Source organism: Denticeps clupeoides, chromosome 7, assembly GCF_900700375.1.
Source record: "Denticeps clupeoides chromosome 7, fDenClu1.1, whole genome shotgun sequence".
Taxonomy (NCBI): domain Eukaryota; kingdom Metazoa; phylum Chordata; class Actinopteri; order Clupeiformes; family Denticipitidae; genus Denticeps; species Denticeps clupeoides.
The window spans coordinates 21,569,492-21,594,730 of NC_041713.1; the positions used below are offsets into that span (position 1 = coordinate 21,569,492).

The 25,239-nt window shown below is 44.9% G+C and overlaps 3 protein-coding genes across 8 annotated transcripts in view; 2 read left to right on the plus strand and 1 right to left on the minus strand.

Moving 5' to 3' along the window:
• Positions 1-1,831: 1,831 nt before the first annotated feature.
• On the minus strand, positions 1,832-7,507 carry adat1 (adenosine deaminase tRNA specific 1). Of its 2 annotated transcripts, none has more exons than XM_028987932.1 (10): positions 7,346-7,507; positions 6,969-7,130; positions 6,821-6,889; positions 6,671-6,716; positions 6,462-6,592; positions 4,992-5,568; positions 3,887-4,032; positions 3,705-3,804; positions 3,534-3,620; positions 1,832-2,499 (listed from the first exon to the last, which is right to left on the minus strand). In XM_028987932.1, the coding sequence occupies exons 2-10, from the start codon at positions 7,102-7,104 to the stop codon at positions 2,367-2,369; spliced, it is 1,425 nt and encodes a 474-aa protein (XP_028843765.1). In that variant the 5' UTR covers positions 7,105-7,130; positions 7,346-7,507; the 3' UTR covers positions 1,832-2,366. The 2 variants fall into 2 exon arrangements, with proteins under 2 accessions (XP_028843765.1, XP_028843764.1); XM_028987931.1 differs by having other exon boundaries at positions 6,662-6,716.
• Positions 7,508-9,770: 2,263 nt separating this feature from the next.
• c7h11orf24 (chromosome 7 C11orf24 homolog) lies at positions 9,771-16,274 on the plus strand. 3 transcript variants are annotated; one of them, XM_028987113.1, is made up of 4 exons: positions 9,771-10,009; positions 10,990-11,207; positions 13,058-13,165; positions 15,049-16,274. In XM_028987113.1, the coding sequence occupies exons 2-4, from the start codon at positions 11,063-11,065 to the stop codon at positions 15,711-15,713; spliced, it is 918 nt and encodes a 305-aa protein (XP_028842946.1). In that variant the 5' UTR covers positions 9,771-10,009; positions 10,990-11,062; the 3' UTR covers positions 15,714-16,274. The 3 variants fall into 3 exon arrangements, with proteins under 3 accessions (XP_028842946.1, XP_028842947.1, XP_028842948.1); XM_028987114.1 differs by lacking the exon at positions 9,771-10,009 and adding an exon at positions 10,042-10,420; XM_028987115.1 differs by lacking the exons at positions 9,771-10,009; positions 10,990-11,207 and adding an exon at positions 12,223-12,351.
• Positions 16,275-21,341: 5,067 nt separating this feature from the next.
• The window catches only part of lrp5 (low density lipoprotein receptor-related protein 5), a 42,687-nt gene continuing 38,789 nt past the window's right edge, over positions 21,342-25,239 (plus strand). For all 3 annotated transcript variants that reach the window (XM_028986269.1, XM_028986271.1, XM_028986270.1), the window contains exon 1: positions 21,342-21,548. In XM_028986269.1, coding sequence (XP_028842102.1) covers positions 21,470-21,548 — 79 coding nt within the window. In that variant the 5' untranslated portion in view covers positions 21,342-21,469. The remainder of the gene's footprint in view (positions 21,549-25,239) is intronic.

The following is a 25,239-nucleotide window of genomic DNA, read 5'->3' on the forward strand; positions in this document are numbered from 1 at the left end:
CTTTTGTTTCCTGCTTTGTTGTACGGGTGCCAGTCAGCTTTTCAGCATTGGTACAGGTCAGTGGAAGTTTACCATGGCAAACTATTAACTAACATCTATTGTAAAATTTCACTAATCACGGGTTATTATAAAGGTGTCACACACTATAATCAATAGTTTCCACAAGCCCTGCTCATTTCTGGGTCATTCTTTTTCTGACTGAAAACCATGTAAAAACATGTGAGGTTATATACGGTCGTGGCCAAAAGTTTTGAGGATGACACACATACTGGTTTGCTGCTTCCGTTTTTCATTATGGGTATTTATGAAGAGTAATCAGATGAACTGCAAAGTCCCTCTTTGCCATGAAAATGAACTTAATCCCCCCAAAAAAACATTTCCACTGCATTTCAGCCCTGGAACAAAAGGACCTGCTGAGATCATTTCATTGATCCTCTAGTTATACACTCTAGTGAGAGTGTTGAGGAGCACGAGGCTGGAGATCATTCTGTCCTGCTGACTGAGTTAAAATAGCAGACTGGACGCTTTAAAATGAGGGTGATGCTTGAAATCCTTCTTCTTCCTCTGTTAACCATGGTTACCTGCGAGGAAACGCGTGCAGTCATCACTGCGTCGCATAAAAAGTTCTTCACAGGCAGGAATATTGCTGCTACTAAGATTGCACATAAATCAACCATTTATCAGATCATCAAAAATCTTCAAGGAGAGACGTTCAAGTGTTGTGAAGAAGGCTTCAGGGTGCTCAAGAACGTCCAGCAAGCGCCAGGAGCGTCTCCTAAAGATGATTCAGCTGCGGGATCGTGGTGCCACCAGTGCAGAGCCAGTGTGGAGGAAAAATGTATGACCTGAACTTTTCACCAATATAATAAAAGCGGGCCGGTTTTATTTCTGCCACTTCGGAACACACACAAAGCGGAAAATGGAGGAAAAGTTGATCTTAACAATCTCGGAGTGTCCAGAGATCTACAACATGACATTCAGGAAAACACGCATATTTTTTTTGTGCTGAGCCCCATGGTGAGCACGGCGCTGCTGTGTTTGGTCTGAAAGCAGCTTTAGATTTTCTCCAATGAGCAGAAAAACAGTCCGTGTTCAGTCCGCGCTCACCTGACACCACAGATGTCTGGACCAGGCGGTTTTCTGGCGTTCGGGTTGTAACGGCATCGGGACGGTGTGTAGCAGAGGGAACTCTGGTGAAGCATGCAGAGGATCTCACGCCGCTGCTGGGGTTTCCATCACGCTCTCTGCATCAGGCCCGGGATAGACGACTAACTCCGCCCACAGAATAGTGACGTACTACCAGTACATACAACTGTTACCAGGTGAACGCCGACATTTTCATCATGTGATCATGTTAAAAATGTATGGGGAGCATCGCGATGCGTCAATATCGAGGCATTGATAATCGTAATCGAATCAAGAGGCCAGTATCGGTTCACACCTCTAATGTCTACCATCATTTTTGGTTTAAAAAAGAGGTGTGGTTACCCCAGAAAAAGGCATTTTTCAGGAAACAGGTTAACAACTTAAAGCTGTTCTGCCACAATGGAGGTTGCAGTCTGCATAAAAGCAGTGTGGTACCACACCCTCATTAGCATTATTTGAACATTGTGGAACTGCAGTAAGTAGTGTGTTTCTAGATCTTCCTACGGCAAGATAATAACCCGAATCAGAAGTCGAAATTATGCCGGAACTACGTTCTGCACAAAGAAGAAGGTGGCAAGCTTGAAAACATGGACAGTCTCTGTCACTGTCAAACAATTAATTGAAAAAACAATTAGAAAAAACTAATTGAATTTCTATTAAATAATTGCAAAATTGGGATGACCAGTAAACCAAAAACTATTCCTTTTATTTCTTCATTACATCTTTGCAGCTGTTTTAGTTCGCTGTGTCCATGGAAATACTTACTTTATACAGAAAAGAATGTCAATTTAAGCAGTGTTTGTGATTATATGAACATAAGCATATTTGCATAAGAAAACAGAATGAGACAATAGTCAAATAAGTACTTTTCCCAAAATGTTTTTTGAGACCGTCAAACGCTCACATCCCCCTGCATGTGATCGGAGCTGTTTTATGTGGTCCTACACACTCCATTATTGCAACAGTGCCCTCTAAGCTGGGTGAGTGTGTCTCTGTGTGTGTGTGTGTGTGTGTGAGGTCACCCATCTGTTCCACTCTGCTCTTATTGGCTGTGGACTGAGGCGTCGCTTTTAAACTCTTCCTCTTGTCCAGGGCCCGTGGGTCGGCCGTCCTGCACTCAGCATCCACTGCAGCACCATCTGCGCTTCACTAAATGTTTTGTGTTTGTTTGGCCGCGGGTCCCAGCTCTTGTTGTGGGTCACTGTTCTTGTCCTGGCGTCTCATTTAAAGTGAAGCAGCTCTCTGGGACTCTGCGGCCACAGGGGGAAGGCCTGCGTCCGCACGCACAGCCAGGCGAGCTGGTAGTCCCGGGCCGCTCGCTTGTAGTCCCAGTACGTCTGCAGCGCCGCGTCCCTACCAAAACAAAGACGGCGGGTCAACCTTTTTGGTGTTCTGCATCAATGCAGAGAGGAATGCTGGGAACCAGAAACGGCTGGATGAACAGAGAGGGGCTCTGATGTAGCCCCCCACCCGTCCGTCCGTCGGCTGGTGCACTGACCAGCGCTTTTCATTTCCTCTGTCTGAGTGCGGAGAGGTGTGGGCCTAAAGGAAAAAAGCTGATGTGTACGTGTGAGTGTGTGTAACAAGAAAAAAAAACTTAATAGAAGATTATTTTAACAAAATAAATAAATAAATTATAGCAGTGCACAGAGCTCAATTTTGTTCCCTCACAAATCTGAGCCAAAAACAGGGATCAGTTCTGCTTTTGTGCATCGCAGAGACCTGATCCTGAGCAGGGAGGAGGAGGTGGAGAAGCGGGGGTGTGGTGCAGGATCATATGATGATGGCAAAAATGCTGCCCAACAAAGGGACTCTGTTCCCAAAAAGATTGGAATATTTATTCCTTTCAACGCCAGCATGGATGTGCATGCCGGGGTTCGGGCAAACACACACAAATGTTTTCTAAAATAAAGTAAGATCGGGTTTTAATACGAAACTTATTTTTTCATCTAAACCTAACCTTACACTAAAGCAGTTATTAAAGTTATTCATTTTATGTAGCAACATACCAGTTTTTACTGCCATTTCATTTTAAGGGTATAAACGCAGGAGGCCGCTCTACATACGACTTGGCGGTTTACAGATTTCAGTCTCGAGTTAAGAATAATGTGAGTAACATCGATTATCTTGTTACAGTTGCACCTGGCAGGGGGTGTGATGTATCTACATGTACATTTACCAGATATATAGACTTAAATGAGTCTGGACATGACTGAGACTAATAAAGACTAAAATGACAGCTTGACGCAAAGACTAGACTAAAACTAAAATTAAGACATGCTGCCAAAAACAAACTATATATACACATGGCGCACCACACACACACACACACACACACACACAGACAGATATGAAGAAGCCATTGTCATATTTTGAAGGCATCTCACCTCAGAGAAGGTGGGATCTGAGCGACAGGTGTTGCTTTCAACAGTGCCTGGAATGATCTAAAAAGCTCCACCTTGGATATCAGAGACCTGCAAAAGACACGGCAAAAAGTACCTAGACTTCTAGAGAAGGATGAAATGAACAGCCTGGAAACAGGCAAATGGGAATATTACCGCGCCTGCGCTGTGCCCAGTGCCTTCTTGGTCACCCCGTGTTTGTAGCCTGTAGCAGTCACATCAACAGGCTGGTTGGGGACCGCAGACCAGCTTATTGCTGAAAAGAAAAAGAGCGACTTCAGGGCATACTGTTATGTGTTAAAAGAGCTAATACATAAAAAAAAGGAGTGGTACCAAACCTGCACCGCAGGGAGACACCCTGCCCTTGCTGCTGTGGTGGGACAGTTGAGTTTGGGAGAGGCTGTGGCAGAACTCCAGGCCGGACTGGAAAAGCTCAGGAGGCCTGACTGCAAAGCCAGTTGGAAGTCCCGTCACATGGCAGCAGCTGTAGAGAAAGTCATTGGTCATCACGAAACACGTCTTCCGGTGTTCCATGGCTGGTGGGGGGAAAAAACCCGTTCACATGGGCTGGAATCCCAAAACGAGTTAATAAAGGGTGTGATGCAACAAGCAAGAACCTGCTTCTTTTCTGGATACGTTATGTTCTGTTTTTTTTTTTGTGGGGTTAAATTCAAGGAGAATTTAAAAATGTGGATTTTAGACTCCACCTCCAACGCTTATCTGGTAGCATGACGCTTTTTGGAAGACATAATTTTCCTGTATTTACCATTCTATTGGAATCCTTGCACGTTTACGTTTTAGGACTGCATACTGTCCAAAGTCTTGTTACAATTAGAATTTCCACCCGGTCGGGTCTGCAAAATGGGTGCAACCCACCCAATGTTAGAAAATAGTTCTATAGTGGTAGTAGCCTAGTGGGTAACCCCGCCTACTACCATTATGTCCCTGAGCAAGACACTTAACCTTGAGTGTGTGCAGGGGGACTGTCCCTGTAACTACTGGTTGTAAGTCGCTCTGGATAATCTGATAAATGGCGTAAATGTAAATTTAGTTCTACATCATGGTTCGACATTTAGGTATCTAGCCTATTACAGGCCAGCAAAACCATGAACTATGTTCAAATATGTTGTTTAAATGTTGGTTGAATATTCTTCATAACATATAATAGTACGAGTGACAGCTGAAGCTTAGATCAGTTTGCACAGCTGAATTAAACATGAAAATGAGCTCAATGCAACGGTATTTTTCTTCAGATGGCCTACATGTAGTGCACAAAATAGCTTCAGAAACTACATTGCCTTGAATGAAAAAGAACACATATATAATTACATTTATAAATATGCAACTCATTTTAGAGAAAATATGTGCATGTAAATCTTCAGGACAGAAAATGAGATGCATTATGCAGGGACGGCGCCGTGGCCTTCTGGAGGGCCGTCTTACCGACTGCACAGCGCTCTCTTCATGGCGTCTGGGCTGTAGGGACACTTCCCTGTTATGACCGCCTCAAAATAGACAGCGCTCTGAAGGTAGTGGATCAACAGCGCCCCCTGGAAGCCCAGCACAGTCCAGCGGGCCATCTTATCGCTGCAGGACAACGACAAAGTGGGCTCACCACGTCCTGGCTTCACCCTCAGCACCCCCACACTGTGGTAACCCAGACCAGGCTCCAGGGGGTCAGGGGTGCCTCCAGGGACACACTTGGCACCAGTGCGGTGGAGGTCAGCAGCCCCAAGCGTTGCTGGGTCCTGCCGCTGCCCTGTTTGAGAGTCTTTTTCCAAGGACAAATGGGCGTGACTACCCACTACCTTCTCAGCCCCCTCAAGCACCTCCTTCTTCTTCTCACCCTCCCCTGGCTCCCCTTTAAAGCGCTTGTCAGATCCATCTGGCTGCCTGTCTGATCTGCGCTTCAGACCATTTTCAGACGGTCCGCTCTTCTCTTTTGTGTCTTTCTCGGCTCTCACCACGAGGCAAGGCTGGGACTGGGCGTCGGCCTCAGGCACGATTGATGCATCTCCACCTGCAGGGAGAATCAGGGACAACGTTGGTTAAGTTGGGGATACATCTACAGTACACTAAATGTGTTGTATCGCTAGTTCAGAGCAATCTGATAACGCTCAGTACAGATAATACAGCGGAATTATTTTATACGTAATGGCAGGGCTTTTTTTACAAAAGAATTTCCAGGACTTTTCAACAACTCTGTGCAAATGTGAAAAAATTACCAGAAAATTGTTAAACTAAACAGAAAAGCTTAATTTAAAGGACAGCGTTTCTTCCTCCAAGTCCGCGTAGATCATCAGCTGTAACTTACACGCCTTTTAAAAGGAGACGTGCTGCTGCGGAGGTGCTGGAATCTGGAAGCAACGCCATGTGACACGGCTCACTGCGTAAAGCCGGCAAAGATACTACAGACTTTTCCAGAACATATACAAAATCTGTTTTATACGGAAAAGCCTGGAAAATTCACTTGACTCAACCCTGAACTGAGTACTTTGTTCTCATATTGATAATTGAAGCATTCTTCAAAGTAGTAATTAAGAAGCAGCATAATGTTGTATTGGGTATGATGACTGCAAGCCCAGAGAATAAACATCAGAATGCAGTTCGATGGTTATACCATTGCACAACAGATAGGATTATGATTCTATATCATGACCGTATAACAGAATTTTTTAAAAAGCAGTAAGATCATTTTGTTGTTATCATCACTATGCGCCCTCTTGCCTTCAGTTTCTCCCTTTCTCTTCCATACATCAGTACCACAATATCAATATCAGATGTATCCACAATTTATCAAGTTAATCTGTGTTCATTTTTCATTCAAATGTTATGAATGACTTGCATTAAGAGCTATCCCATGTAAAAGGGCTAAAGCTGAGATTTCCACGTGACTTATTGAGCTAAACTCACAGGGTGTGTGGCTGGTGAAGAACAGGAAAGAGACTCCAGGCTGGACCCTCCATTTACCCTCATCATCAGCAGGACAGAAAACTGAGCTCTTCTCCCCACGGACTGCTCTGCCCAGGTGCTCGGTCAGATACCTGGACAACCAAACAAGAGCTGGAACAAGTGCGACACGTCAGCGCGGCGAAAGCAGAGGCGAGACGCACCTGACGCACCCTCTCCTGGCCACGATTTCAGCATGGCTGTCGTTGAGAACGTCTCCTGAGGGGTCGGAGAGTGCCCGAATATGCCGTGACTACTGCATTAGTAAAACCGTGAAATGTGTTACAGACAGGTCGACTGGACGAGCCTGACCAGCGCCGTACCTGAGGGGCTCATGGCTGAACGGCCGATGCATTTAGTGCCCGTCCCCAAAGACACCACCTCCTTTTCAGCTGAGGGCACAACATGTATCAGGTCACATCTGTGAATTCCCAGATGTTTTATGTGAGACTGTGAAGTCCCCGCACGCACCCATATCCTGGCCCCGGGTTATTTTCACCACAGCAGCAAGCAGAGTCCATTCCCTGCCAATCTCCGGCTTCCCTCTTTTGGGCAAATCCCGGAAGCGATCGTAGCAAAGTTGGGCAATCTCGTCCGCCCTCCACATGTCTTCTTCAGCCACACCAGTCGAACCTGAGAACACAAAAAGCCATTTTCTCGTGTCTTCAGCATCTTCAATTAGAAAGTGAATTGTACCTAATTATCATTATTTGTTTTTCCTGAACTACACCCAGATGACACTGACGAGTGGTTTTTAAACGTGAAATAGACCAAGGTTTGATCTGTACATATGGCAACCTGCACATGTACTATGTGTTCATATATCCGGGTAACAACTATTAACATACTTTCCAGAAAAAGCGAGCAAGCGGGCAAGGATAGTGAGGGTGAAAGACGATTCTATGGTTCGTCTTCAACGATCTCTCAAAAAAAAAAAAAAATAATAAAGATATTGACAGGTTGTGCTGCCGCGGACTCCCGTTCCGCCGCTTCTTCTCCGTCCGCTCCTCTCTACCGTGGCAGGCGGTTTAGAGCGAATACCGCCACCTGCCGTCCGGGTGTAGAACAGGCGAGGGGCCACTGCGGCAAAAAGACGGAGATTTCTCCATGATTTACAGTACATGTAAATCTGTATTTGTTGCCGGTCATACGTCATTCAGATATTTTTTTAAATACACATTGAGAATGGCGACTTGACTGTACACAGTGTATAATTTTTTTGCCACCTAGTCCCTATCAGGAAGATACGTCTGTATTTTAACGTGTCTGTCTAATCTTAAATGTTTGACTGGTTTGTTTCTATCAAAAATAAATCTGCCTGTGTTCAATAAACATTGGTATATTTGAAAATGAAGGATGTGAGTGGTAATAACAGAACCTCAACATTTAGCAGCAGTATTTATGGTTATGTCTATTTAGAACATATGTTCTCTATAACATATATATAGTATAGTATATAGTATATAGTATTGGCCCATTTAACTCATAAATATCCGCTTATTCTTTATCAGGGTTGCGACCCCAGAGGGCATCCTGGGGCGCAGCGCACAGGGACAATGCTCATTTAAATGTTTTTTTTTAACAACATGACTTTTTGCCCTAAACAATTTTGTGGTCAAATTTTTTGTACTGTCAATGGCAGAACATTGTTGTCCAAATTCTGGTGTCAAAGTGCATTCTGGGGAGGAAATTATTTTTATGTTGTTGACAAAATGCATTTTGTGTATGACATACAGTAATTAACAGAACATCATTTTTCTGTTGAAATTTGTTGAGAAAATGCAATTTGTGGTGGACAAAACTACATTCTGTCATTGAAATGCCTCTCATGGATGAAACATGACTTTCTGAGGGTGACAAATGGTCAATTTGTGGACGAAAAATAAATTTTGCCAACTATATTTTTATTCTGAAACACCCAGCCTTCTACGAAATGTGGACAAAATGCAACAATATGTAGGATGATTGTAACAGAGCTATGGTCTGTTGCCCATATTAAACACTCCAAACAGCCATATAACAGCAGCTATTTTTACTGATTTGTAGTTTTTGATGTTTCATAGGAAATAAAAAGTCTGTTAGTTTTGTGATTGGACCAGACAGCTAAGAACAGATTAAGAGTTCATTAATGGGAAAATAACTGTGGGGAGATTTAAATGATTCCTGGGTGCTGGAGAAGGGGCGGAGCTAAGAAGAATTTCCCAAATTACGTTGAGTCAGAAGGGGATTAACTGGTAATTGTGTCAAATGATTAATAAACTAATGTGAGGCTGTGTAATTGAAACGTTTTAAATGCATATTAGTTCATTATGAATGTGCAATTTGATTATTATGATCTGTTGGAAATGTTTGTTTTAAGATATTTGATAGTTTTCTGTTGGATAAATGGTATGGTCCAGGTCTATAAAGACAGGCCCAACTGGTCAGTCAGGAGATTAGAGTTGACTGGCGAATGAGAGAGGTTGGGCTTACTGTTTATTATTTATTCTTAATGTTTTATTGGCGTTTTTTATGTTGAAGTATTATTTACTGAACGGAGTCTGCCTTCGAACAACATACACTTTTGTGTCATCTCCCCAGCCACCATCAGCTGTCCTGCACAGGGGGTTCTTCCTTGCCCCCATTACACCTTTTGTGGCACAGAATATATTTTGTTCTTGGAAATATACAGTATTGGGGAGTGATATGTAACGCCATTAGGTAATTTAATTACAAAAAGTCATTTTAATGTTACTGGAACAAAAGGTGTAATTAAAGTACCGTTACTTAAAAGATTCACCATTACCTTGGCTATATGTTTAATAAGTGGTGTAGCAGCAATCCTCACATTATTTAATGCTCTTGTATGTTGAATATTTGATTTAACAGTGGTTTCGAACTGCATGATCTTACAGTAAAATGAAGCGTAAAGTCTGACATTGGCGTGGCTGTTATTATATTATCTCTATTAAATTGATCAATTATAATGATTTTAATTCATGTATTGACAGTAGACACTGCCAGGTTAAATTCCAAAGTGCTTTGTCAAGAACTTTTATTTATAATGTAAAAAGTGATCAAGTAATCAATTTAATTTATTTGGTGACATTACATTCATATAGTAATTGAGATACGCAACTTTTACATTTTAACTTGAAATCGTAACGAAGTGCATTTCCAAAGTGAATGTAAAGAACTAGCTGGTGCTTTTGGCCCGCTCGGCCTTCCGTACTCGTGGACGGCAGCGCCTGCGTGGACGTGGTGACGGCGGCGGAGTTCCAGAGAGCTTCAGCCGGGCCGATGGGCGTCTGGCAGCGCTGAGCACCGGGACCGAGCGGAAGGTAGACGCGCTCGTTCCGCCCCCGCGGCCATTTGATGAACGTGTTCGGAGCCCCGTGACGTGTAACTGTCGCCGCTTCTGATTGGACGTCCGGCCAGGAACCCGGCGGCTGGTTGGCTGGATCGCCGCGCTTACGGCTCCGGCTGTAACTCTCCGGCGTTCACGCGTGTTTTCTGCGCCTGGCGCTTCCCAGGTGAGCGGGTGTAACAGGCCGGGTTGTGGTGCGTGGACCAGGGGCTCCCGTTCGCGCGTTAGGGAAGGCGTGACTGCAGCTAGCTGGCTAACAGGATGTGTCCGTTCAGCCCACGCCCCTGGACCCGGGGACCGCAAGATCGCGCCGACTGACCGACCGACCGACCGACCGACCGATCGGCGTGTGTGTTGGTCGGTGGTGGAGTCGTCGAGTCTCGTGTTCGCGGCTGACGGCGGAGCTGTCCGCGTGTGGACGTGGCCGGAGCTGCTGCGGCTTCTTGTGCGTGTTTGCTCAGTGGGCCGAGATCATTCCGGGCCACGCAAGTTCCTGCCTTTTATCAGCCAGGAGCATAAAACCACTCGCCTTTAACACGACGTGTCGCAGATGCCGTCTCTTCATACAAATAATCATGTAAATACAAGTTGAGCTAACTTGTAGTCAAACCAGGCGACCAGCCGCCGTGGGATGGCGCTGTAAATAAATGCATTTTCACACAATAATTAATTTATTCCTGTGGTGGGTCTCTAGACACGTTTTAATAGAGTTCCCACGCTTATTACTGGGGTTTGTCTGGTAAATACTGTATTTGTAAAGTTGCATGATTTGTCCATCCCCAGACGTTCTTGTAATTTCACGACTTTGTGCTAGGTGGCGTACTTGATTCAAACTTTGGGGCTAGAATGTAAAAATTATTTCACGAAAATGTATTATTTTTTTCTTTCTGATATAAAGCACATTTACATTTACAGCATTTATCAGACGGCCTTATCCAGAGCGACTTACAGTCAGTAGTTACAGGGACAGTCCCCCTGGAGACACTCGGAGTTAAGTGTCTTGCTCAGGGACACGATGGTAGTAAGTGGGATTTGAACCTGGGTCTTCTGGCTAGGCTACTAGCACCACCCCGGTTGTGCTGATGGAATTTGAATATGTTTTAGATGAGTCTGCTGCTCACAGCGTCTCCTCTGGTGTCTTCACAGATGTTCTCGCTCTGATGCCGCGCCACTAGCGGAACCCCCGTGTGTTTGTGCGCGTTGGTCTCCCTGCTGCACCATGACCCTCCGGCACCTCATCACTACCCTTGTCCTGGGCCTGTTCACGCTGCAGGCCCTTTCAGGGGACCACGCAGCAGCCTCCAGACCCACACTTGTGGACAGTCGTGCAGTGGAAGATCCGGGGAACTGTACTAAAGAACAGTGTAAGTGTTCCTGTCCAGCGTGCAGTAATATTAGCTAGAAATAATGCACTTAACACTCTCTTATCCTAGCGGTTAAGGAAGCGGACCCGTAATCGGAAGGTTGCCGGTTCGAATCCCGAACCGCCAAAGAGCCACTGCAAGTTACCGTCCCCACACGCTGCTCCCCGGGCGCCTGTCATGGCTGCCCACTGCTCACCAAGGGTGACGGTTCAAAGCAGAGGACACGTTTCTGCAGTGTTTCACAATGACAATCACTTCAACAAAAAAAAAAAAAAAAAAGTACACTTAAAATATGTTTATTATGTTTACTCTTAAACTGTGTGTGTGTGTGTGTGTGTGTGTGCGCGCGCAAACATTTATATGTATGTAGCAAAACACCCCATGTCAAACAGTGATAAAATATTGATTCACCTAAAGCATTTGTTAGAGAAATTCCTTGGGAGAGACGGATCCCCAGTTCTTGTAGCGCATATCGATAGTTTTTTTTTGTTTTTTTTTCTCTTTCCAGATGAAATTATTAGCACTTAGACTTTTTAATAATTATTATTTGTGTGTGTTACACTTTCACTCCCTTCCTGGACAGTTTCAGAGTTACTGCTGGGAAGATAAAAAAATAATCTAGAATTCTTAAATCTTTAGCTCTGGATATGGTCAGGTGAACATGCCGCCTTAATGGTTACCTCTGCAGATCAATCAGATAAATTTGTGAGTCTGTGGAATATCATATTTTTGAAAAAGTGAAACCATATGTTTTTCCCCCATTTTTTTCCCCCTTTTAAATCGCATCTTCGGAGTAGAAGGATGTGTAATTTCAAAGGGGCCATGTGTTTCAGATTTAAGATGAAAGGGGTGCTCAGGCCGTGCTGTGTTTATAAGCCTGGCACTCCTTTGCGGCCCATAATCCTTCAGTCTTTTGTCATGACATGTTCTCTCTTTTTTTTTTTTTTTTTTTTTTTTTTTTTTTTTTTTTAATTAAATCACACGGTGCTGTTTTTTCCTGTCTTCTTTAAAAGCCACACGCGCTGTCCCACCTGAGCTACACAGAGGGACCACGAACTGTACGTTTGCCATGGTGCTTCCCAGCAGCTGGGGCTGTGGGCCGTACGAAACGCACCATTCCCCATCTGGAAGTATGAAATGTTTGGTACGGTGGTCAGCTAAAAATACGCGAGTGATTTTTGGCATTCCAACCTTCCAGATCTATGCATGTCATCCACACGCAGCAGAGCAGATGCGACGGCGTCCAGCGTCTGGAGGAGAAGGGTGAACTGGGGCTTAGCCTCTGGTCCATCCCTCTCTTCTGTTTCTCCAGTCACGCCTCATGATCTGTCCATTCCCCACAGCTCTAGAACCGTTCCGCAGAACAAAAAGGATGTTTACATCAGCGGTGTATGTGTCCCTATGTCGTAGTAAGAGCGGATTGTACACAGGTTTGGGTTGAAAAGTGGCGCTCATCATGTATGCGGCTGCTCTCTAGGCCAGCCTACAGGTACACATACACCGCTACCATTGTGTCCCTGAGCAAGACACTTATCCCTGAGTGTCTCCAGGGGGCGACTGTCCCTGTAACTACTGACTGTAAGTCGCTCTGGATAAGGGCGTCTCAGAAATGCCGTAAATGTAAATGAAACGCTGTGCGACAGAGAGTAGCAGGTCTATTATATCACACTATATCGCTGAAAGAACGCACTGAATAATGTTTATTAACCAGTAAGATTTTAGCGTAATACAGGTTCTACGTCTTATATTGTGAGAAACGTGGAGGTTTGCAACGTTCTTGGTTTATTTGTGCAATTTTATATATTTTTGGGTTGTTTCTCCCCCTCTCTTTTCTTATTCTTCCCTCCCAGGCACAGGAATTTTGGAGTGTGACTGGGCTCTCTACATGGAAAATATCTCAACATGTTTCTTCTTAAAGTGCCCAGCTGGTGATGACTGTAGAAACGCCAGTTTTGAAGGTTTGTTATTTGACCAAGGTGCTTTTATAGTTTTTCATATTTCTGACTGATTCTGACACAATTGACAGGAAATGAATCATATTGTCATACAGCACATGTTATTCTTTATTCCCGTTTTGTTCTCCATTATCCAGCATGAGTGAGAAGACAATAAGACCAATAAAACATAATAGATAAGTCAGATGCGTAGCAAATACTATACCTTAGGACTGTGGTTTCCAACCAAGACATGCCAGGACCCCCCAATACCAATTCCTTCCCGCATACACACATTAAAAGAGAAGTTGTAGTTTTTTGTTCTTATTCTCCTTGTTTTATACTGCAGGCAATACAGAGTCTATATTAGAGCTGTAATCGGCCCGAGATCGACAGATTAAAACCTGAACCCGACTCGACGGATATGCTGTGTTGTGCATTTAAATAAATGACAGCCATGCAGCCATGACCCTGTGCTCTTGCAATATTTACGTTTTGCCCCGAGCGGGAAATGAAATGTCGAGTATAAAATATAAACTGGGGCAGTGGTGGCCTAGCAGTTAAGGAAGCGGCCCCGTAATCAGAAGGTTGCCGGTTCGAATCCCGATCCGCCGAGGTGCCACTGAGGTGCCACTGCTCCCCGGGCGACTGTCATGGCTGCCCACTGCTCACTCAGGGTGATTGGTTAAATGCAGAGGACAAATTTCACTGTGTGCTGTGCTGCTGTGTATCACAAGTGACCTTTTTTTTTTTTTTTTTAATTTCAGCTGTTTGCCTCCATTTCACCTTCGCCTCCATATCTCATCTCTCTTGCGATAATTTAAATAAAACAAACTTACAACATGCAAAACACTTCTACCAATCACTGAAACAGATTTACCATCAGCGAATCATATAGAAAGGATAGGTACTATAGACCATAAGGTCATGTTTGCTGATCGAACCCGACGCGGGCCAACATTTATAGCTGTAGTCTATATAACATACAGTATTATACAGAGTTTGGGTTTGTTGTCGTCTAAGATATAGACAACATATCTCTGATCTCTGGCACCCCCACCCCAGGGTGAGAAGCCCAGACAGCTCAGTAAACAGGGTTTACCGGAGGGGTTTGGAGGGCTAGATCGCTATAAAACGATACATTCCAAAGAAAAGACAACTGGCTCCTTAACACCACCACGGCCAGATTAGTGGGGCTTGTATAGTTGTGGGGAGTAGCCTGGACCTGTTGACTAGTGACCTCAGTATGACCGCACAGCAGCAGGATTCAGAGCCACCATGTCTTTTCTGTGATGGGACGCCGGGCCGAACGAGTAGACCACGGGCAGCAGGGGAGAAAATCTTTCATAATCTTGAGGAAACAATATATTGTTGAAGTATTGGCCGAACGGGTGAGGAAACAGACCCGTAATCAAATCCCTGAACCGCCAAGGTGCCACTGAGCAAAGCTCAGTTGTGTCACCGCGTGCTGTGCTGCAGTGTTTCACAGTGACAATCACTTCACTTTCTGACACTGAGACTTTCCACTGTAGTAAAATTGAATCTCCACTGCCGTCTTTTGGAGTTAATAATAATGTTAGTAAGGTGACATTATTGTTTGCAAAGTGAAATCTGCTAAACATTTCCTGAAACATTTAAGGAACGGAGTGCTTGATCCTCAGAGGGGAATTCTGCACCAGTTCTATGGTTGTGCCGGACAGGAATGAGGTTATTGTCATTTTCCGCTGATTTTACGAGCAAGTCACTACACTTGGTTGTACGACGGCGATAACTGCACACGTGTGGTTCTCTACAACAAAGACGGAAACAGATCACTATTCTTCATCAAAAGAAATACCAAATTATGAACAGAAGTTAGAAATGTTTGTGTTTATTACCAATTACATTCTGCGTATTTTTTCTTTCAGGTTTTTCTCATCAATTTGGCAGGAGCCCAAATGACACTCTTGCCAATGTAGGTGGTCCACCTTCTCCCAACACCACTATCCCAACAACCACAGGCCCCGTCCAGCCTTCCTGGAATACTTCACTTGCTGCTAACATGTCAAATTCTTCCCAAACACCTGCTCCAAATGTGTCCACAACAGTGTCCACTTCTTCCCCAAAACCTGCTTCGCCCACAAATCAACGTGTCCCAGCGATCCAGACCTCGCACACTTCCACCACACTACTGCCAGTCGTGCACAGGACCTTCACTACGACTGCAGCACCAGCGACGTCCGTACGCGTTCCGTCACCCGGCCAGCCGCAGCCAGCAGCCACCGACCAAAGCTCCCCCGCTCCCACTTCCACGTCTCCAGCCCTTCACACCGCAACAGCGGCCCAGAGCAGGCCTCCGGACGCCCCCACCCCGCCAGGCGGCGAGGGGCCGGTGCGCGGCAGCGTGGAGGAGCAGCTGGCCGCTCACCTGCTGGACACCAGCTCCCTGCTGGCGCTCCTCCTCTTCGGCCTCTTGTTCTTCGCGGTCACGGTAGCCATGTTCACCTCGCAGGCGTACAAGAGCTACAAGCGCAAAGACTACACCCAGGTGGACTACCTGATCAACGGAATGTACGCCGATTCCGGGGTTTAGCCGGGCGACGTTGTCTTAAAGGTACCTGCTCAGTGGGCGTGAGACGGAACCACGTCTTTAAGCTCTGTGGGCTTTCAAAACCAGGTGGCTGAGTGTAACCGTGCGAGTTTACGTTTTCTAATACACTTTTCTATGCATAAGACTCATGGCACATAGGACTAAAGCCTTAGGACTGGCACCTTCTTGAATGAATGTCATTTCAAATGTTGATACAGTGCAATATTCGAAGCTGATGTGTGTCCACGTTGAGTCGGTATCTAATAATTTTTGTTGCACTACCCATTTCCCCCTACCTTTCCATCGGCCCGTTTTCATTTTCTACCATTCCGTGACTGGGGGGGGGGGGTCTAGCTGGACTGAAGCACACGACTGTTAAGCCAAGGGAATCATGTAGCCATGACTAACGTTTATCTTCATGAACAATAATTTTGGGGACTTGACGAGGAGCGGAGGAAACACAGGTAACGTTGTTGATATGTGCCAAACTAAGCGTGTAACCTGCTGCATTTCTGCACATGAAATGTACTTTGCCGCAATGTAATAAATAATACCGAATGAGAACTTTTTGTATGTATGTATGTATGTTACACTGCATATAGGTGCTTTTGAAACTTGGAGCCAATAAGCTGTAGCTGAATGCATTCTTTTAGTTAGAGGGGCACACGAATCAGTCTTTGGGGTGTAAACAAGCTTGTGCACACAGATAACCCACATCTGTGGAGAAATAATTGCTCCCTGGAACCATGCGATGCACGTGGAGTGTCTGATTGTTGGAAAAGTGTGCAAGTCTGGACGTTTAATTGGCAGAAGGCAGGATAATGAGAGGCGGTGAAAGGGAGGTGATCCAACACCTTTATAATGTGCACGCTCACACCAGGGAATAGTCTTTCATGGAAAACAAAGGGCGGAAGGAAAACGTGCACGCCATTAAACGTCCACTTTAATCACCATGCTCGTGGAAATAGCGCCTTACACAACATCTCGTCCATGTCATTGACCCTTAGGGATCGACTGGATACTAAAAATAAATGCATTTACATTTTACACTCGCGGCATTTATCAGACGCCCTTACAATCGGTAGCTACAGGGACAGTTCCCATGGAGACACGCAGGGTTAAAGGTCTTTCTCAGGGACATTTAAGTGGGAATTGAAGCAGGTGTGTTACCCGCTAGGCTACTACCACCCAAAAATATTTAGTTATTTAGCTTTTTTTTTTATCCAGCCATTTTTATTCTGTTTCCATAGATTGCGAGTTACAAAATGTAAGAGCCCTGATAAGGCCGAACTTGCCAGGGAATTGTTAGACGAATTTTGGTTTTTTTGTGAGTGTGTGTGTGTGTTAGACTCATTTGAAATACTTTTTAAACACGTGGGTTTTCAACGGTGGTGGTAGTCTCGGCTAGCCAGGCAAGTTGTCCCACCAGCCAGGGACAACGAAGGAGAGCAGGGTCGATCGGGACCGTTGTATTTATGTATAGTCCACATTGCCATTTCCACGGCAGCACCCCTCGTGCATTATTAGTTGGATTAGAAACATCAGCATGGTGAGCTCAGCGGAATCGCAGCAGATGAATTGGGATCTAGTGGCACGGACCTCGCTGCATGGTGGCCTCACATCTCCATCCTCGTGAGTGTCGATTTTGCACGCTCTGCCCATGTTGGTGCGGGTTCTCCATTTTCTCGTCCCTAATAGGTGACTTGGGGACTCTAAATTAACAACAAAAACAAGCTTTGACAGTAAATCATGACCTGATCATCCGATCTGCATCTGAATTCTGTCACCCAGCCGCTCTTACATACTTCTCCGTTTTTCCCAAGTCTGTTTTGCACATATGCAGGTCTAGAAAAAAATGTCACTTACTTCCGTATTGATTGACATGTGTCTGTCTAAAACGTTCTGTGGACAAATACGGTGACGCCGGTCAAAGAACAGAAAAATAGAACAATGTTACAATAATGCTAAATAATTCAGCAGGTTTATACCCACAGCAGTGGTTCCATTTACGTTTGTGTCATTTATGAGACGTCCCCTGACTTACAGTCAGTATTTAGAGGGACTGTCCCCCTGGAGACACTCAGGCTTAAGTGTCTTGCTCAGGGACACAATGGTAGTAAGTGGGGTTTGAACAGTGTTCCGGTTCATAGGCGAGTCTTCTACACACGAGGTGTGAGCTACTACCCATGATTCCTTTCCTCGCTCAGAACGATTTGGTTTCATCAGCAATGTAGAGGAAACGTTGCCATTGAAATTCGAGAAATAATGGACATGGAGTTGCTGTGCGTCCTCGAGTGTACGAACATGTTTTAAAGTTTCACGAATGCGAATGTGTTTTACCTTTGTTGCTTCTGACAGTAAAATGGATGGCTGAATGAGTGTCTTCTGGCTTCTGTCATGGTTAAGTCCTTTTGACAGATTGGGCCAGATTGAGAAGGTCTGTCGGGGTTCAGGGTGCAGTCTTGACTGTACCGTGAAAGCTGAAAAACAGCACCTTCCACACGCGTAGCTGGACTAAATAAACCGTGACGCCTGGCATGGTCAACACAATGCCCACTTTGTTGAGAGCAGCCTGTGCCAGATGGGATTTTTAAAGGAATCCACTTGGACGTATTGTTGCGGAGTAACAAGCAGCGAATGGCTGGGAAGGCCAGGTTTTTATTATGATTGTTATTATTTGTGGATCGGCCCTCCTGGATCAAAGGCGGCGCCGAGGGCTGTGCTGCGCTGCGCAGGTGACTGTAAAGGCAGGTTTCATTACAGCATGTTTCTCCGGGCTGGGAATTACGGCCTGTCTCACACGCACCGGCCAGGACATATGCTTCTACTTTTCCACCTCCTGTTCGGGCCAGTTGGAGAAGCGTAGCTGTCGACTGAAAGAGCTCGCTCTCACTCTGCCAGCGCGCTTGGCGCACAACACCTCAGGTCCTACGAGAAAACGAATACTCATTATTGCATTTTTATGGTGATGTTCTGAAAAGAAAGAGACCCAGGCACACAAATAACTATTGTTACTTCAACACTGGCCAATCAATGACCTGCACCAGGCTCCTGATACGTGGTTCTCCTGCGAAAGTGGCAATTCAGGGAGAACCAGTGGCTTTCTGTCATTATCCATAGAATAAAGCAGTCGTGTGCTGTTTTTATCAGTCCTCGTGTGTCTGTGGAGAAATGTCCTGGCCTGACTCGTTCCGGACCAGAGTTCGTGTGTCGATGTTGCATTGCAAGATTCACGTTTTTTTTTTCTCCTGTGTTATAAATGATTGCCTGTTGATTGTCTTGCCTGTCCTTCTACATCATGTTGTGTTGTGTATTAAATTAATTTTGTAGTAGATGTGCGTTTGTACTGACATTAAAAAGTACGCTTGTAACAACACCGCACCACCGTAGGTAGTGGTAGTAGCCTAGAGGGTAACACACTCACCTATGAGCCGGAAGACCCAGGTTCAAATCCCACTTACTACCATTGTGTCCCTGAGCAAGACACTTAACTAAGTCGCTCTGGATAAGGGCGTCTGATAAATGCTGTAAATGTAAATCATTAAACAATATTAGCCATACATCTATACTGTATAAGATGGGGGAAATACATTTATCCAACAGCTTTTGTAGCAAAATGAAGTAGGCTTTGCTATTTTAAAACCACTGAGACTAATAACGTTCATTATAAGCAATCACATAATTACAGCTTTATTGCATCATGGGATATGCTGTATGTCTGTGCTGCAAATGCCATTTATGCTGGTTTGTACCTTATAAAAATGTATATCTCACAGAAATTTCAGATTTTATGTTCATTTAAAATTTTTTGCTACATAAATATATCATAAAATATTTTGAAGGAGTATTTATGTGAATTTTGTAAACTGTAAAGGTAAGGACTAGCACATCAGATTTGAAACTTTTCAAAAGGTGAAAAATACATAGTGATATAAAAAATGTATAAACCTCAGATGCTTCAGGGGTGTGCACACTTATACAACCAGCTTATTGATTATTTGCATTAAAAACAAAAAAATATTTATTGTGTTTTGAGAATGACACCAATACTGGTTTCCACAAAGTTTGCAGTTTCAGTGTTTTTTTTATCTTTTTGTCAGTTGTTTCTGTGGTGAACTGAAGTATAATTACAAGCATTTTATACATTTGAAAGACTTTTATTCACAATTCTATCAAGTTTATGCATATTTTCAGTATTTTCAAGACCTCTGCAATTCGCCCTGACATGCTGTCAATCAACTTTTGGACCAAATCCTGATTGATGGTGACCCATTTCTTCATAATCAGTGCTTGAAGTTTGTCAGAATTTGTGGGTTTATGTTTATCTATCTGCCTCTTGAGGATTGACCACAAGTTCTCAACTGGATTAATATCTGGGGAGTTTCCTGGTGATGGACCCAAAATTTCAATGTTTTGTTCCCTGAGCCACTTAGTTCTCACTTTGGTCTTATGGCACGATGCTCCATCATGCTGGAAAAGGCATCGTTCTTCACCAAACTGTTCTTGGATGGTTGGGAGAAGCTGCAGTCGGAGGATGTTCTGGTACCGTTCTTTATTCATGGCCGTGTTTTGGGGTTGATTGTGAGTGAACCCACTACCTTTCATAAGATGCAGCTCCACACATGAATGGTCTCAGGATGCTTTACTGTTGGCACGAGAGAGGATTGATGGTAGCGTCACCTTTTCAATCATTTTCCCAGATGCCCCAAACAATCTGAAAGGGGCTTCATCAGAGAAAATAACTTTACCTCCATCCTCAGCAGTCCAATCCCTGTACTTTCTGCAGAATATCAGTCCTTGATGTTTTTCTCGGAGAAAAGTGGCTTCTTTGCTGCCCTTCTTGACACCAGGCCGTCCTCCAAAAGTCTTCACCTCGCTGTGCATTCAGATGCCCTCACTTCCCCTGAGCAAGCTCTGCACTGGTGGCACCACAATCCCGCAGCTGAATCATCTTTAGGAGACGGTCCTGGCGCTTGCTGGATGTTCTTGAGAAAGAAGAAGGATTTCAAGCATCACCCTTATTTTAAAGCGTCCAGTCTGCTGTTGTAACTCAGTCAGCAGGACAGAACGATCTCCAGCCTTGTGCTCCTCAACACTCTCACTTGTGATAACTAGAGGATCACTGAAATGATCTCAGCAGGTCCTTTTGTGGAATTTTTTGGGATTAAGTTCCTTTTCATAGCAAAGAAGAACTTTGCAATTCATCTGATCGCTCTTCATAACATTCTGGAGTATATGCAAACTGACATAATAAAGTGAAGTGATTGCACACGTGTCCTCTGCTTTCAACCATCACCGTTGGTGAGCAGTGGGCAGCCATGACAGGCGCCGGGGGGGGGCAGCGTGTGTATTTGTGCCAGTCTCAAACCTTCTGGCCACAACAGTGGATGCTTCGATAATTTCATCATTAGTAGTATTTATACAGAAAAGCATATACTTCATATATTTTATACTTCATTTACTTCAATGTGAGTGAAATTCCCTCGAGAACAGTATTTTGCTGCTTGATTCTCACTCTCCTCGACGTTCTCAGGACGATGGTGGTGTCGGCAGTGTGGAGTGTGTGTGTGTGTGTGTGTGTGTGTGTGGCTGGAGGTGAGCGCACTTCGGTCCACGCTCCCGGGCGGTGACGTCACGCCGCTTCCGCTGTCATTCCCAGCTCCGATCCTCCGCGACGCGAGCAGCCCGAGAGCCGCGGGAACAGAAGTGTCGAGCGATCGGAGCGAAAGTTTCCCGAGCGGCGACATGGAGGTCCGCGGATGAAGCCGGCGGCGGCCGCCATGCAGCGCTGCTTTGTGGGATTGTTGCTGTGCAGCTGCGGTCTGCTCTCCGTCCGCGGTGAGTCCGCCGCCGACTTCTTCTTCTTCTTCTTCTTCTTCTTCTTCTTCTTCTTTTTCTCTCGCGTTGTTGTTCTTATGGCGCCGAACTTTTTTTTTTTTTTTTAACGCGGCGGCTGCGCCATTTATCGCCGCGTCTACGTCGCACTTACGCCGCGTTTACTCCTCAACTTCCAACAAACATTCCCTCAACTCGCCACAGCGTGCTGGCTTCTACAACCACGTTACTCCGCTTTATCTGCGGGCTCCAGCCCGGTTCGTGAGGAAAGTGTCCGTGTGAGAGTCTCGTTTCTCGGGTCGGGTGTCAGAAGTTAAAAAAAAAAAAAAAAAAAAGTTTTAAGAAAAGATCGTGAAAGCGCTGCGGAATGCCGGAGGAAGGGATCGGAATCGGCGAAATGGCCGAGCGGGTGAAATAACGCGGCTGTAGGCGACATTTTTACTCCTCTGTCACCCCGCAGGGCCGAGTTCTCCACGTCGGGACTCCCCTGTCGGAAAAGGGGAGAAAGTGTCCATTTTGGAGTGTGTTTTCATGGCCGGTCCTGGTGTTGAATGTGTGTAGAGACTTGTTTCCTGGCCGTGTGTGTGTGTGTGTGTGTGTGTGTGTGTGTGAGTGTGATATGTGTTGAGCTGGTGTGAAACGACTCCGAGTAGGTGATGGAGTTGTCACACACACTTCACACCCAGACGCCTCACGCGCCATTCCGACACTGTGCAGGAGTGTGTGTGTGTGTGTGTGTGTGTGTGACTTCTCCTCTCATTTCTCCCCCCTTTTTTTTAATATGGAGGCGAATGCAGCATCGACAAATCGGCGTTCCCGCTCGGAAATGAAGCTGGTTTCCCTTTAAGTCCTTTGTTGCGCAAGTACGTTCCTGCACCCTGTACCCTGCACCCCGGGGAACAGGAGCGGTCTCCCGAGGAAGGAGTCCCCCTGGTGTCCCCCTGCGAAGCCCCGGTCAAAACCTTCACGCCCACACGTCCCGAGCAAAATGGGGGGGGGGGGATTGCGGGCACCAGCCTCCGCCCCTCGGCGGGATTGTTAATCCCGGTGACAAGCTCAAACTCCTCAGATGTTCTCCCGACAAAGGCCGGGCCGTGCAGATCCAGGTGCTCCGGCCTCGCCTTTCGGATCGTGCTACGAACGCGCTGTTTAGAACGTTGTCACAGTAACGGTGTCCCTTTTAAACGACCGGTAGCAGGCCGGCATGCTGTGGTTTTTCCATAAAAAAAAATCTTTTTTTTTTACCTGGAAATTTGTAATTACCGCTTCATAATAGTTAATTGATATAAACACTGTTCGTAACGAAGGTTGCGGCCGCCAGAGCCGATCCCGGGACGCAGGGTTCACGCAGGGCGGCCCATATCGAGACACTTCATAATAATTCATACGTTTCATCCGTGTAAACTGAGGAAAATTGGTTATTATGATGGCCGTATAGCGACGGTGATAATGAAAAGTGACGTATCTGACTGAAGTCTGATGTGTAAAACGTTTTGTTGCTAAGTGTAGCTAACTTTTAAAATGATCACAAGCACAAGTTGGAAATGACAAGACTTGAAAACAGTTATGTATATAATAAATGTATATAATAAAAACTCAACTTTCCTTTACTATGTAAACTGACCAAATCAGTCTTGCCGTACGAAACGTGTGTAAATTCAGTCCCCTGAACCCGTCGCGCTCTTCATAGTTTCACATAATGTTGTGGAGTAAAAAGGAGCCATTTTACTTTGAGACGTAGTGGAGTGAAAGTAAGAAAATAGAAATGAAAACTTTTTTTTGCCTAAAATGAGCTATAATAGGACATTCTAGGTCATGGAACTTTTACTTTTGTGACTTACGTTTATTTGAAGGCAAATACTTTTGTATTTTTACTTGAGCACCAAAGGACTTCAAAATTAATTTTCTTCCTGCTCTTACCATACATTTACAGTCAGTAGTTACAGGGACAGTCCCCCCCTGGAGACACTCAGGATTCAGTGTCTTACTCAGGGACACAATGGTAGTAAGTGGGGTTCAAACCTGGGACTTTTTGGTCTTCTGGTTCTTAGGCGAGTGTCTTACCCACTAGGCCATTACCAGACATACAAACGTGGGACTTTAAGAAGCTGGTCGCGGCTGTTGGTGGCTGTAGGACTGGAGAAAGAGCTTGTGAGACACACAGCTGCTGGGATGGGCTTCATCATTTTAATCCTCACTAATATGTGTCCACAAGAGCCAGAGGTGGCACATTCTCGTCCCCTTGGGGACTCCTGTGGCAGGGTGCCATTGTTCACTGGGAGCCATGGCGCTATTCACTGCTTACAACGATAGTCAACTAATGTCAGAAACCTGTTTTGTTTTAATGTGATAAAGCCCACATTGGAGATGGGTGGGGCTTCAGGGAATCTTCTATAAAGGTGACAGTGTACACAAGTGACAGTACTTCAAATAGAAGTTCCAGTGGGCGAATGGTACATTTGATTGGCTGGTGGTAGGTCAAACACTTGACCTCTGCTTTTTGTGTGAACATAGCCTCAATAACTCTCAGGTTTTAAAATCATTTATTTAAATGGTCGAGTCGGGTAAAGCTGCACATCGATCACGCAAGGTTCATAAGCAAAGTTTACCTTTAAAAATTGTACCCTCATGATGGCTATATCATAAATTTACATTTATGCCATTTAGCAGATGCTCTTGTCCACAGTGACGTCCATCAGTGATTTGTAGTCCATATCTGATCTTCATGCTGTACAACTACTGTTTAACAGGGACTATCAACACTTCACCTATTAAAGTGAAAAGAATCTATTAAAGTGAAAAGAATTAAAAAACAAAAGTACAGTCAGATAATTTGCGTATTTAGTCCAGTAGATAATCCGTAAAATGGTGAGTTTTTAATATTGAACAGTTGACAGTACTGGGATATCATTGTGGATTGTGGCACTCTATAAGTATTGGGTCACCCCTCCAAATGGCCACAAGCCACCGTACAAAACGCATATAGATGGTTCTACCAACATTTGTGAAAGAATGGGTTGCCCTCAGGAGCTCTATGAATTCCGTTGAGGAACCGTGATAGGGTGCCAATAAGTCCATGCATGAAGTTACGTCACTGCTAAATATTCCACGGTTAACTGTGGAAGCGGTTGGAAACAACTTTCTTCACAGTCAGTAGCTACGGATCTCCAAAGTCCAGGTTGGACAGTGAACAGTTGATGGAGAGCTTCATGGAATGGGTTTCCACGGTTGATCAGTTGGATCAGATGCGGCGGGTTTGGTGAGTGCCAGGAGAACGGCGCTTGCCTGGCTGCACTGTGACAAGCGTAAAGTTGGGTGGAGGAGAGGTTATGCTGGGGGCTTGTTTTTGGGCTTGGCTTCAGTAGGGCCCTACAATTTCCAAGATGAGGAAAGTGTGGAAAAGCAAAAATAAAATGGAATCCGTTATAAAGCGCGTAATTACATATAATTCGCGTTTCTCAATGCTAATAAATATTAATATTGATTTTGCCCAGTTTATGAATCGGAAGCACAACTCATATTTGACAACCACTTGCAGTCAATAACTGATATCAGAAAGAGAGAAAAGAAGCAAACTAGCTGATTCGTAACGTGGTTTTATTATCATGGTCCCAGTTCATTATGCAAGTTGCCACAACTTTATTTTTTTGCATTCCAGGTCTCCCCAATGTTTATTTATTTGATCCGTTTTTTT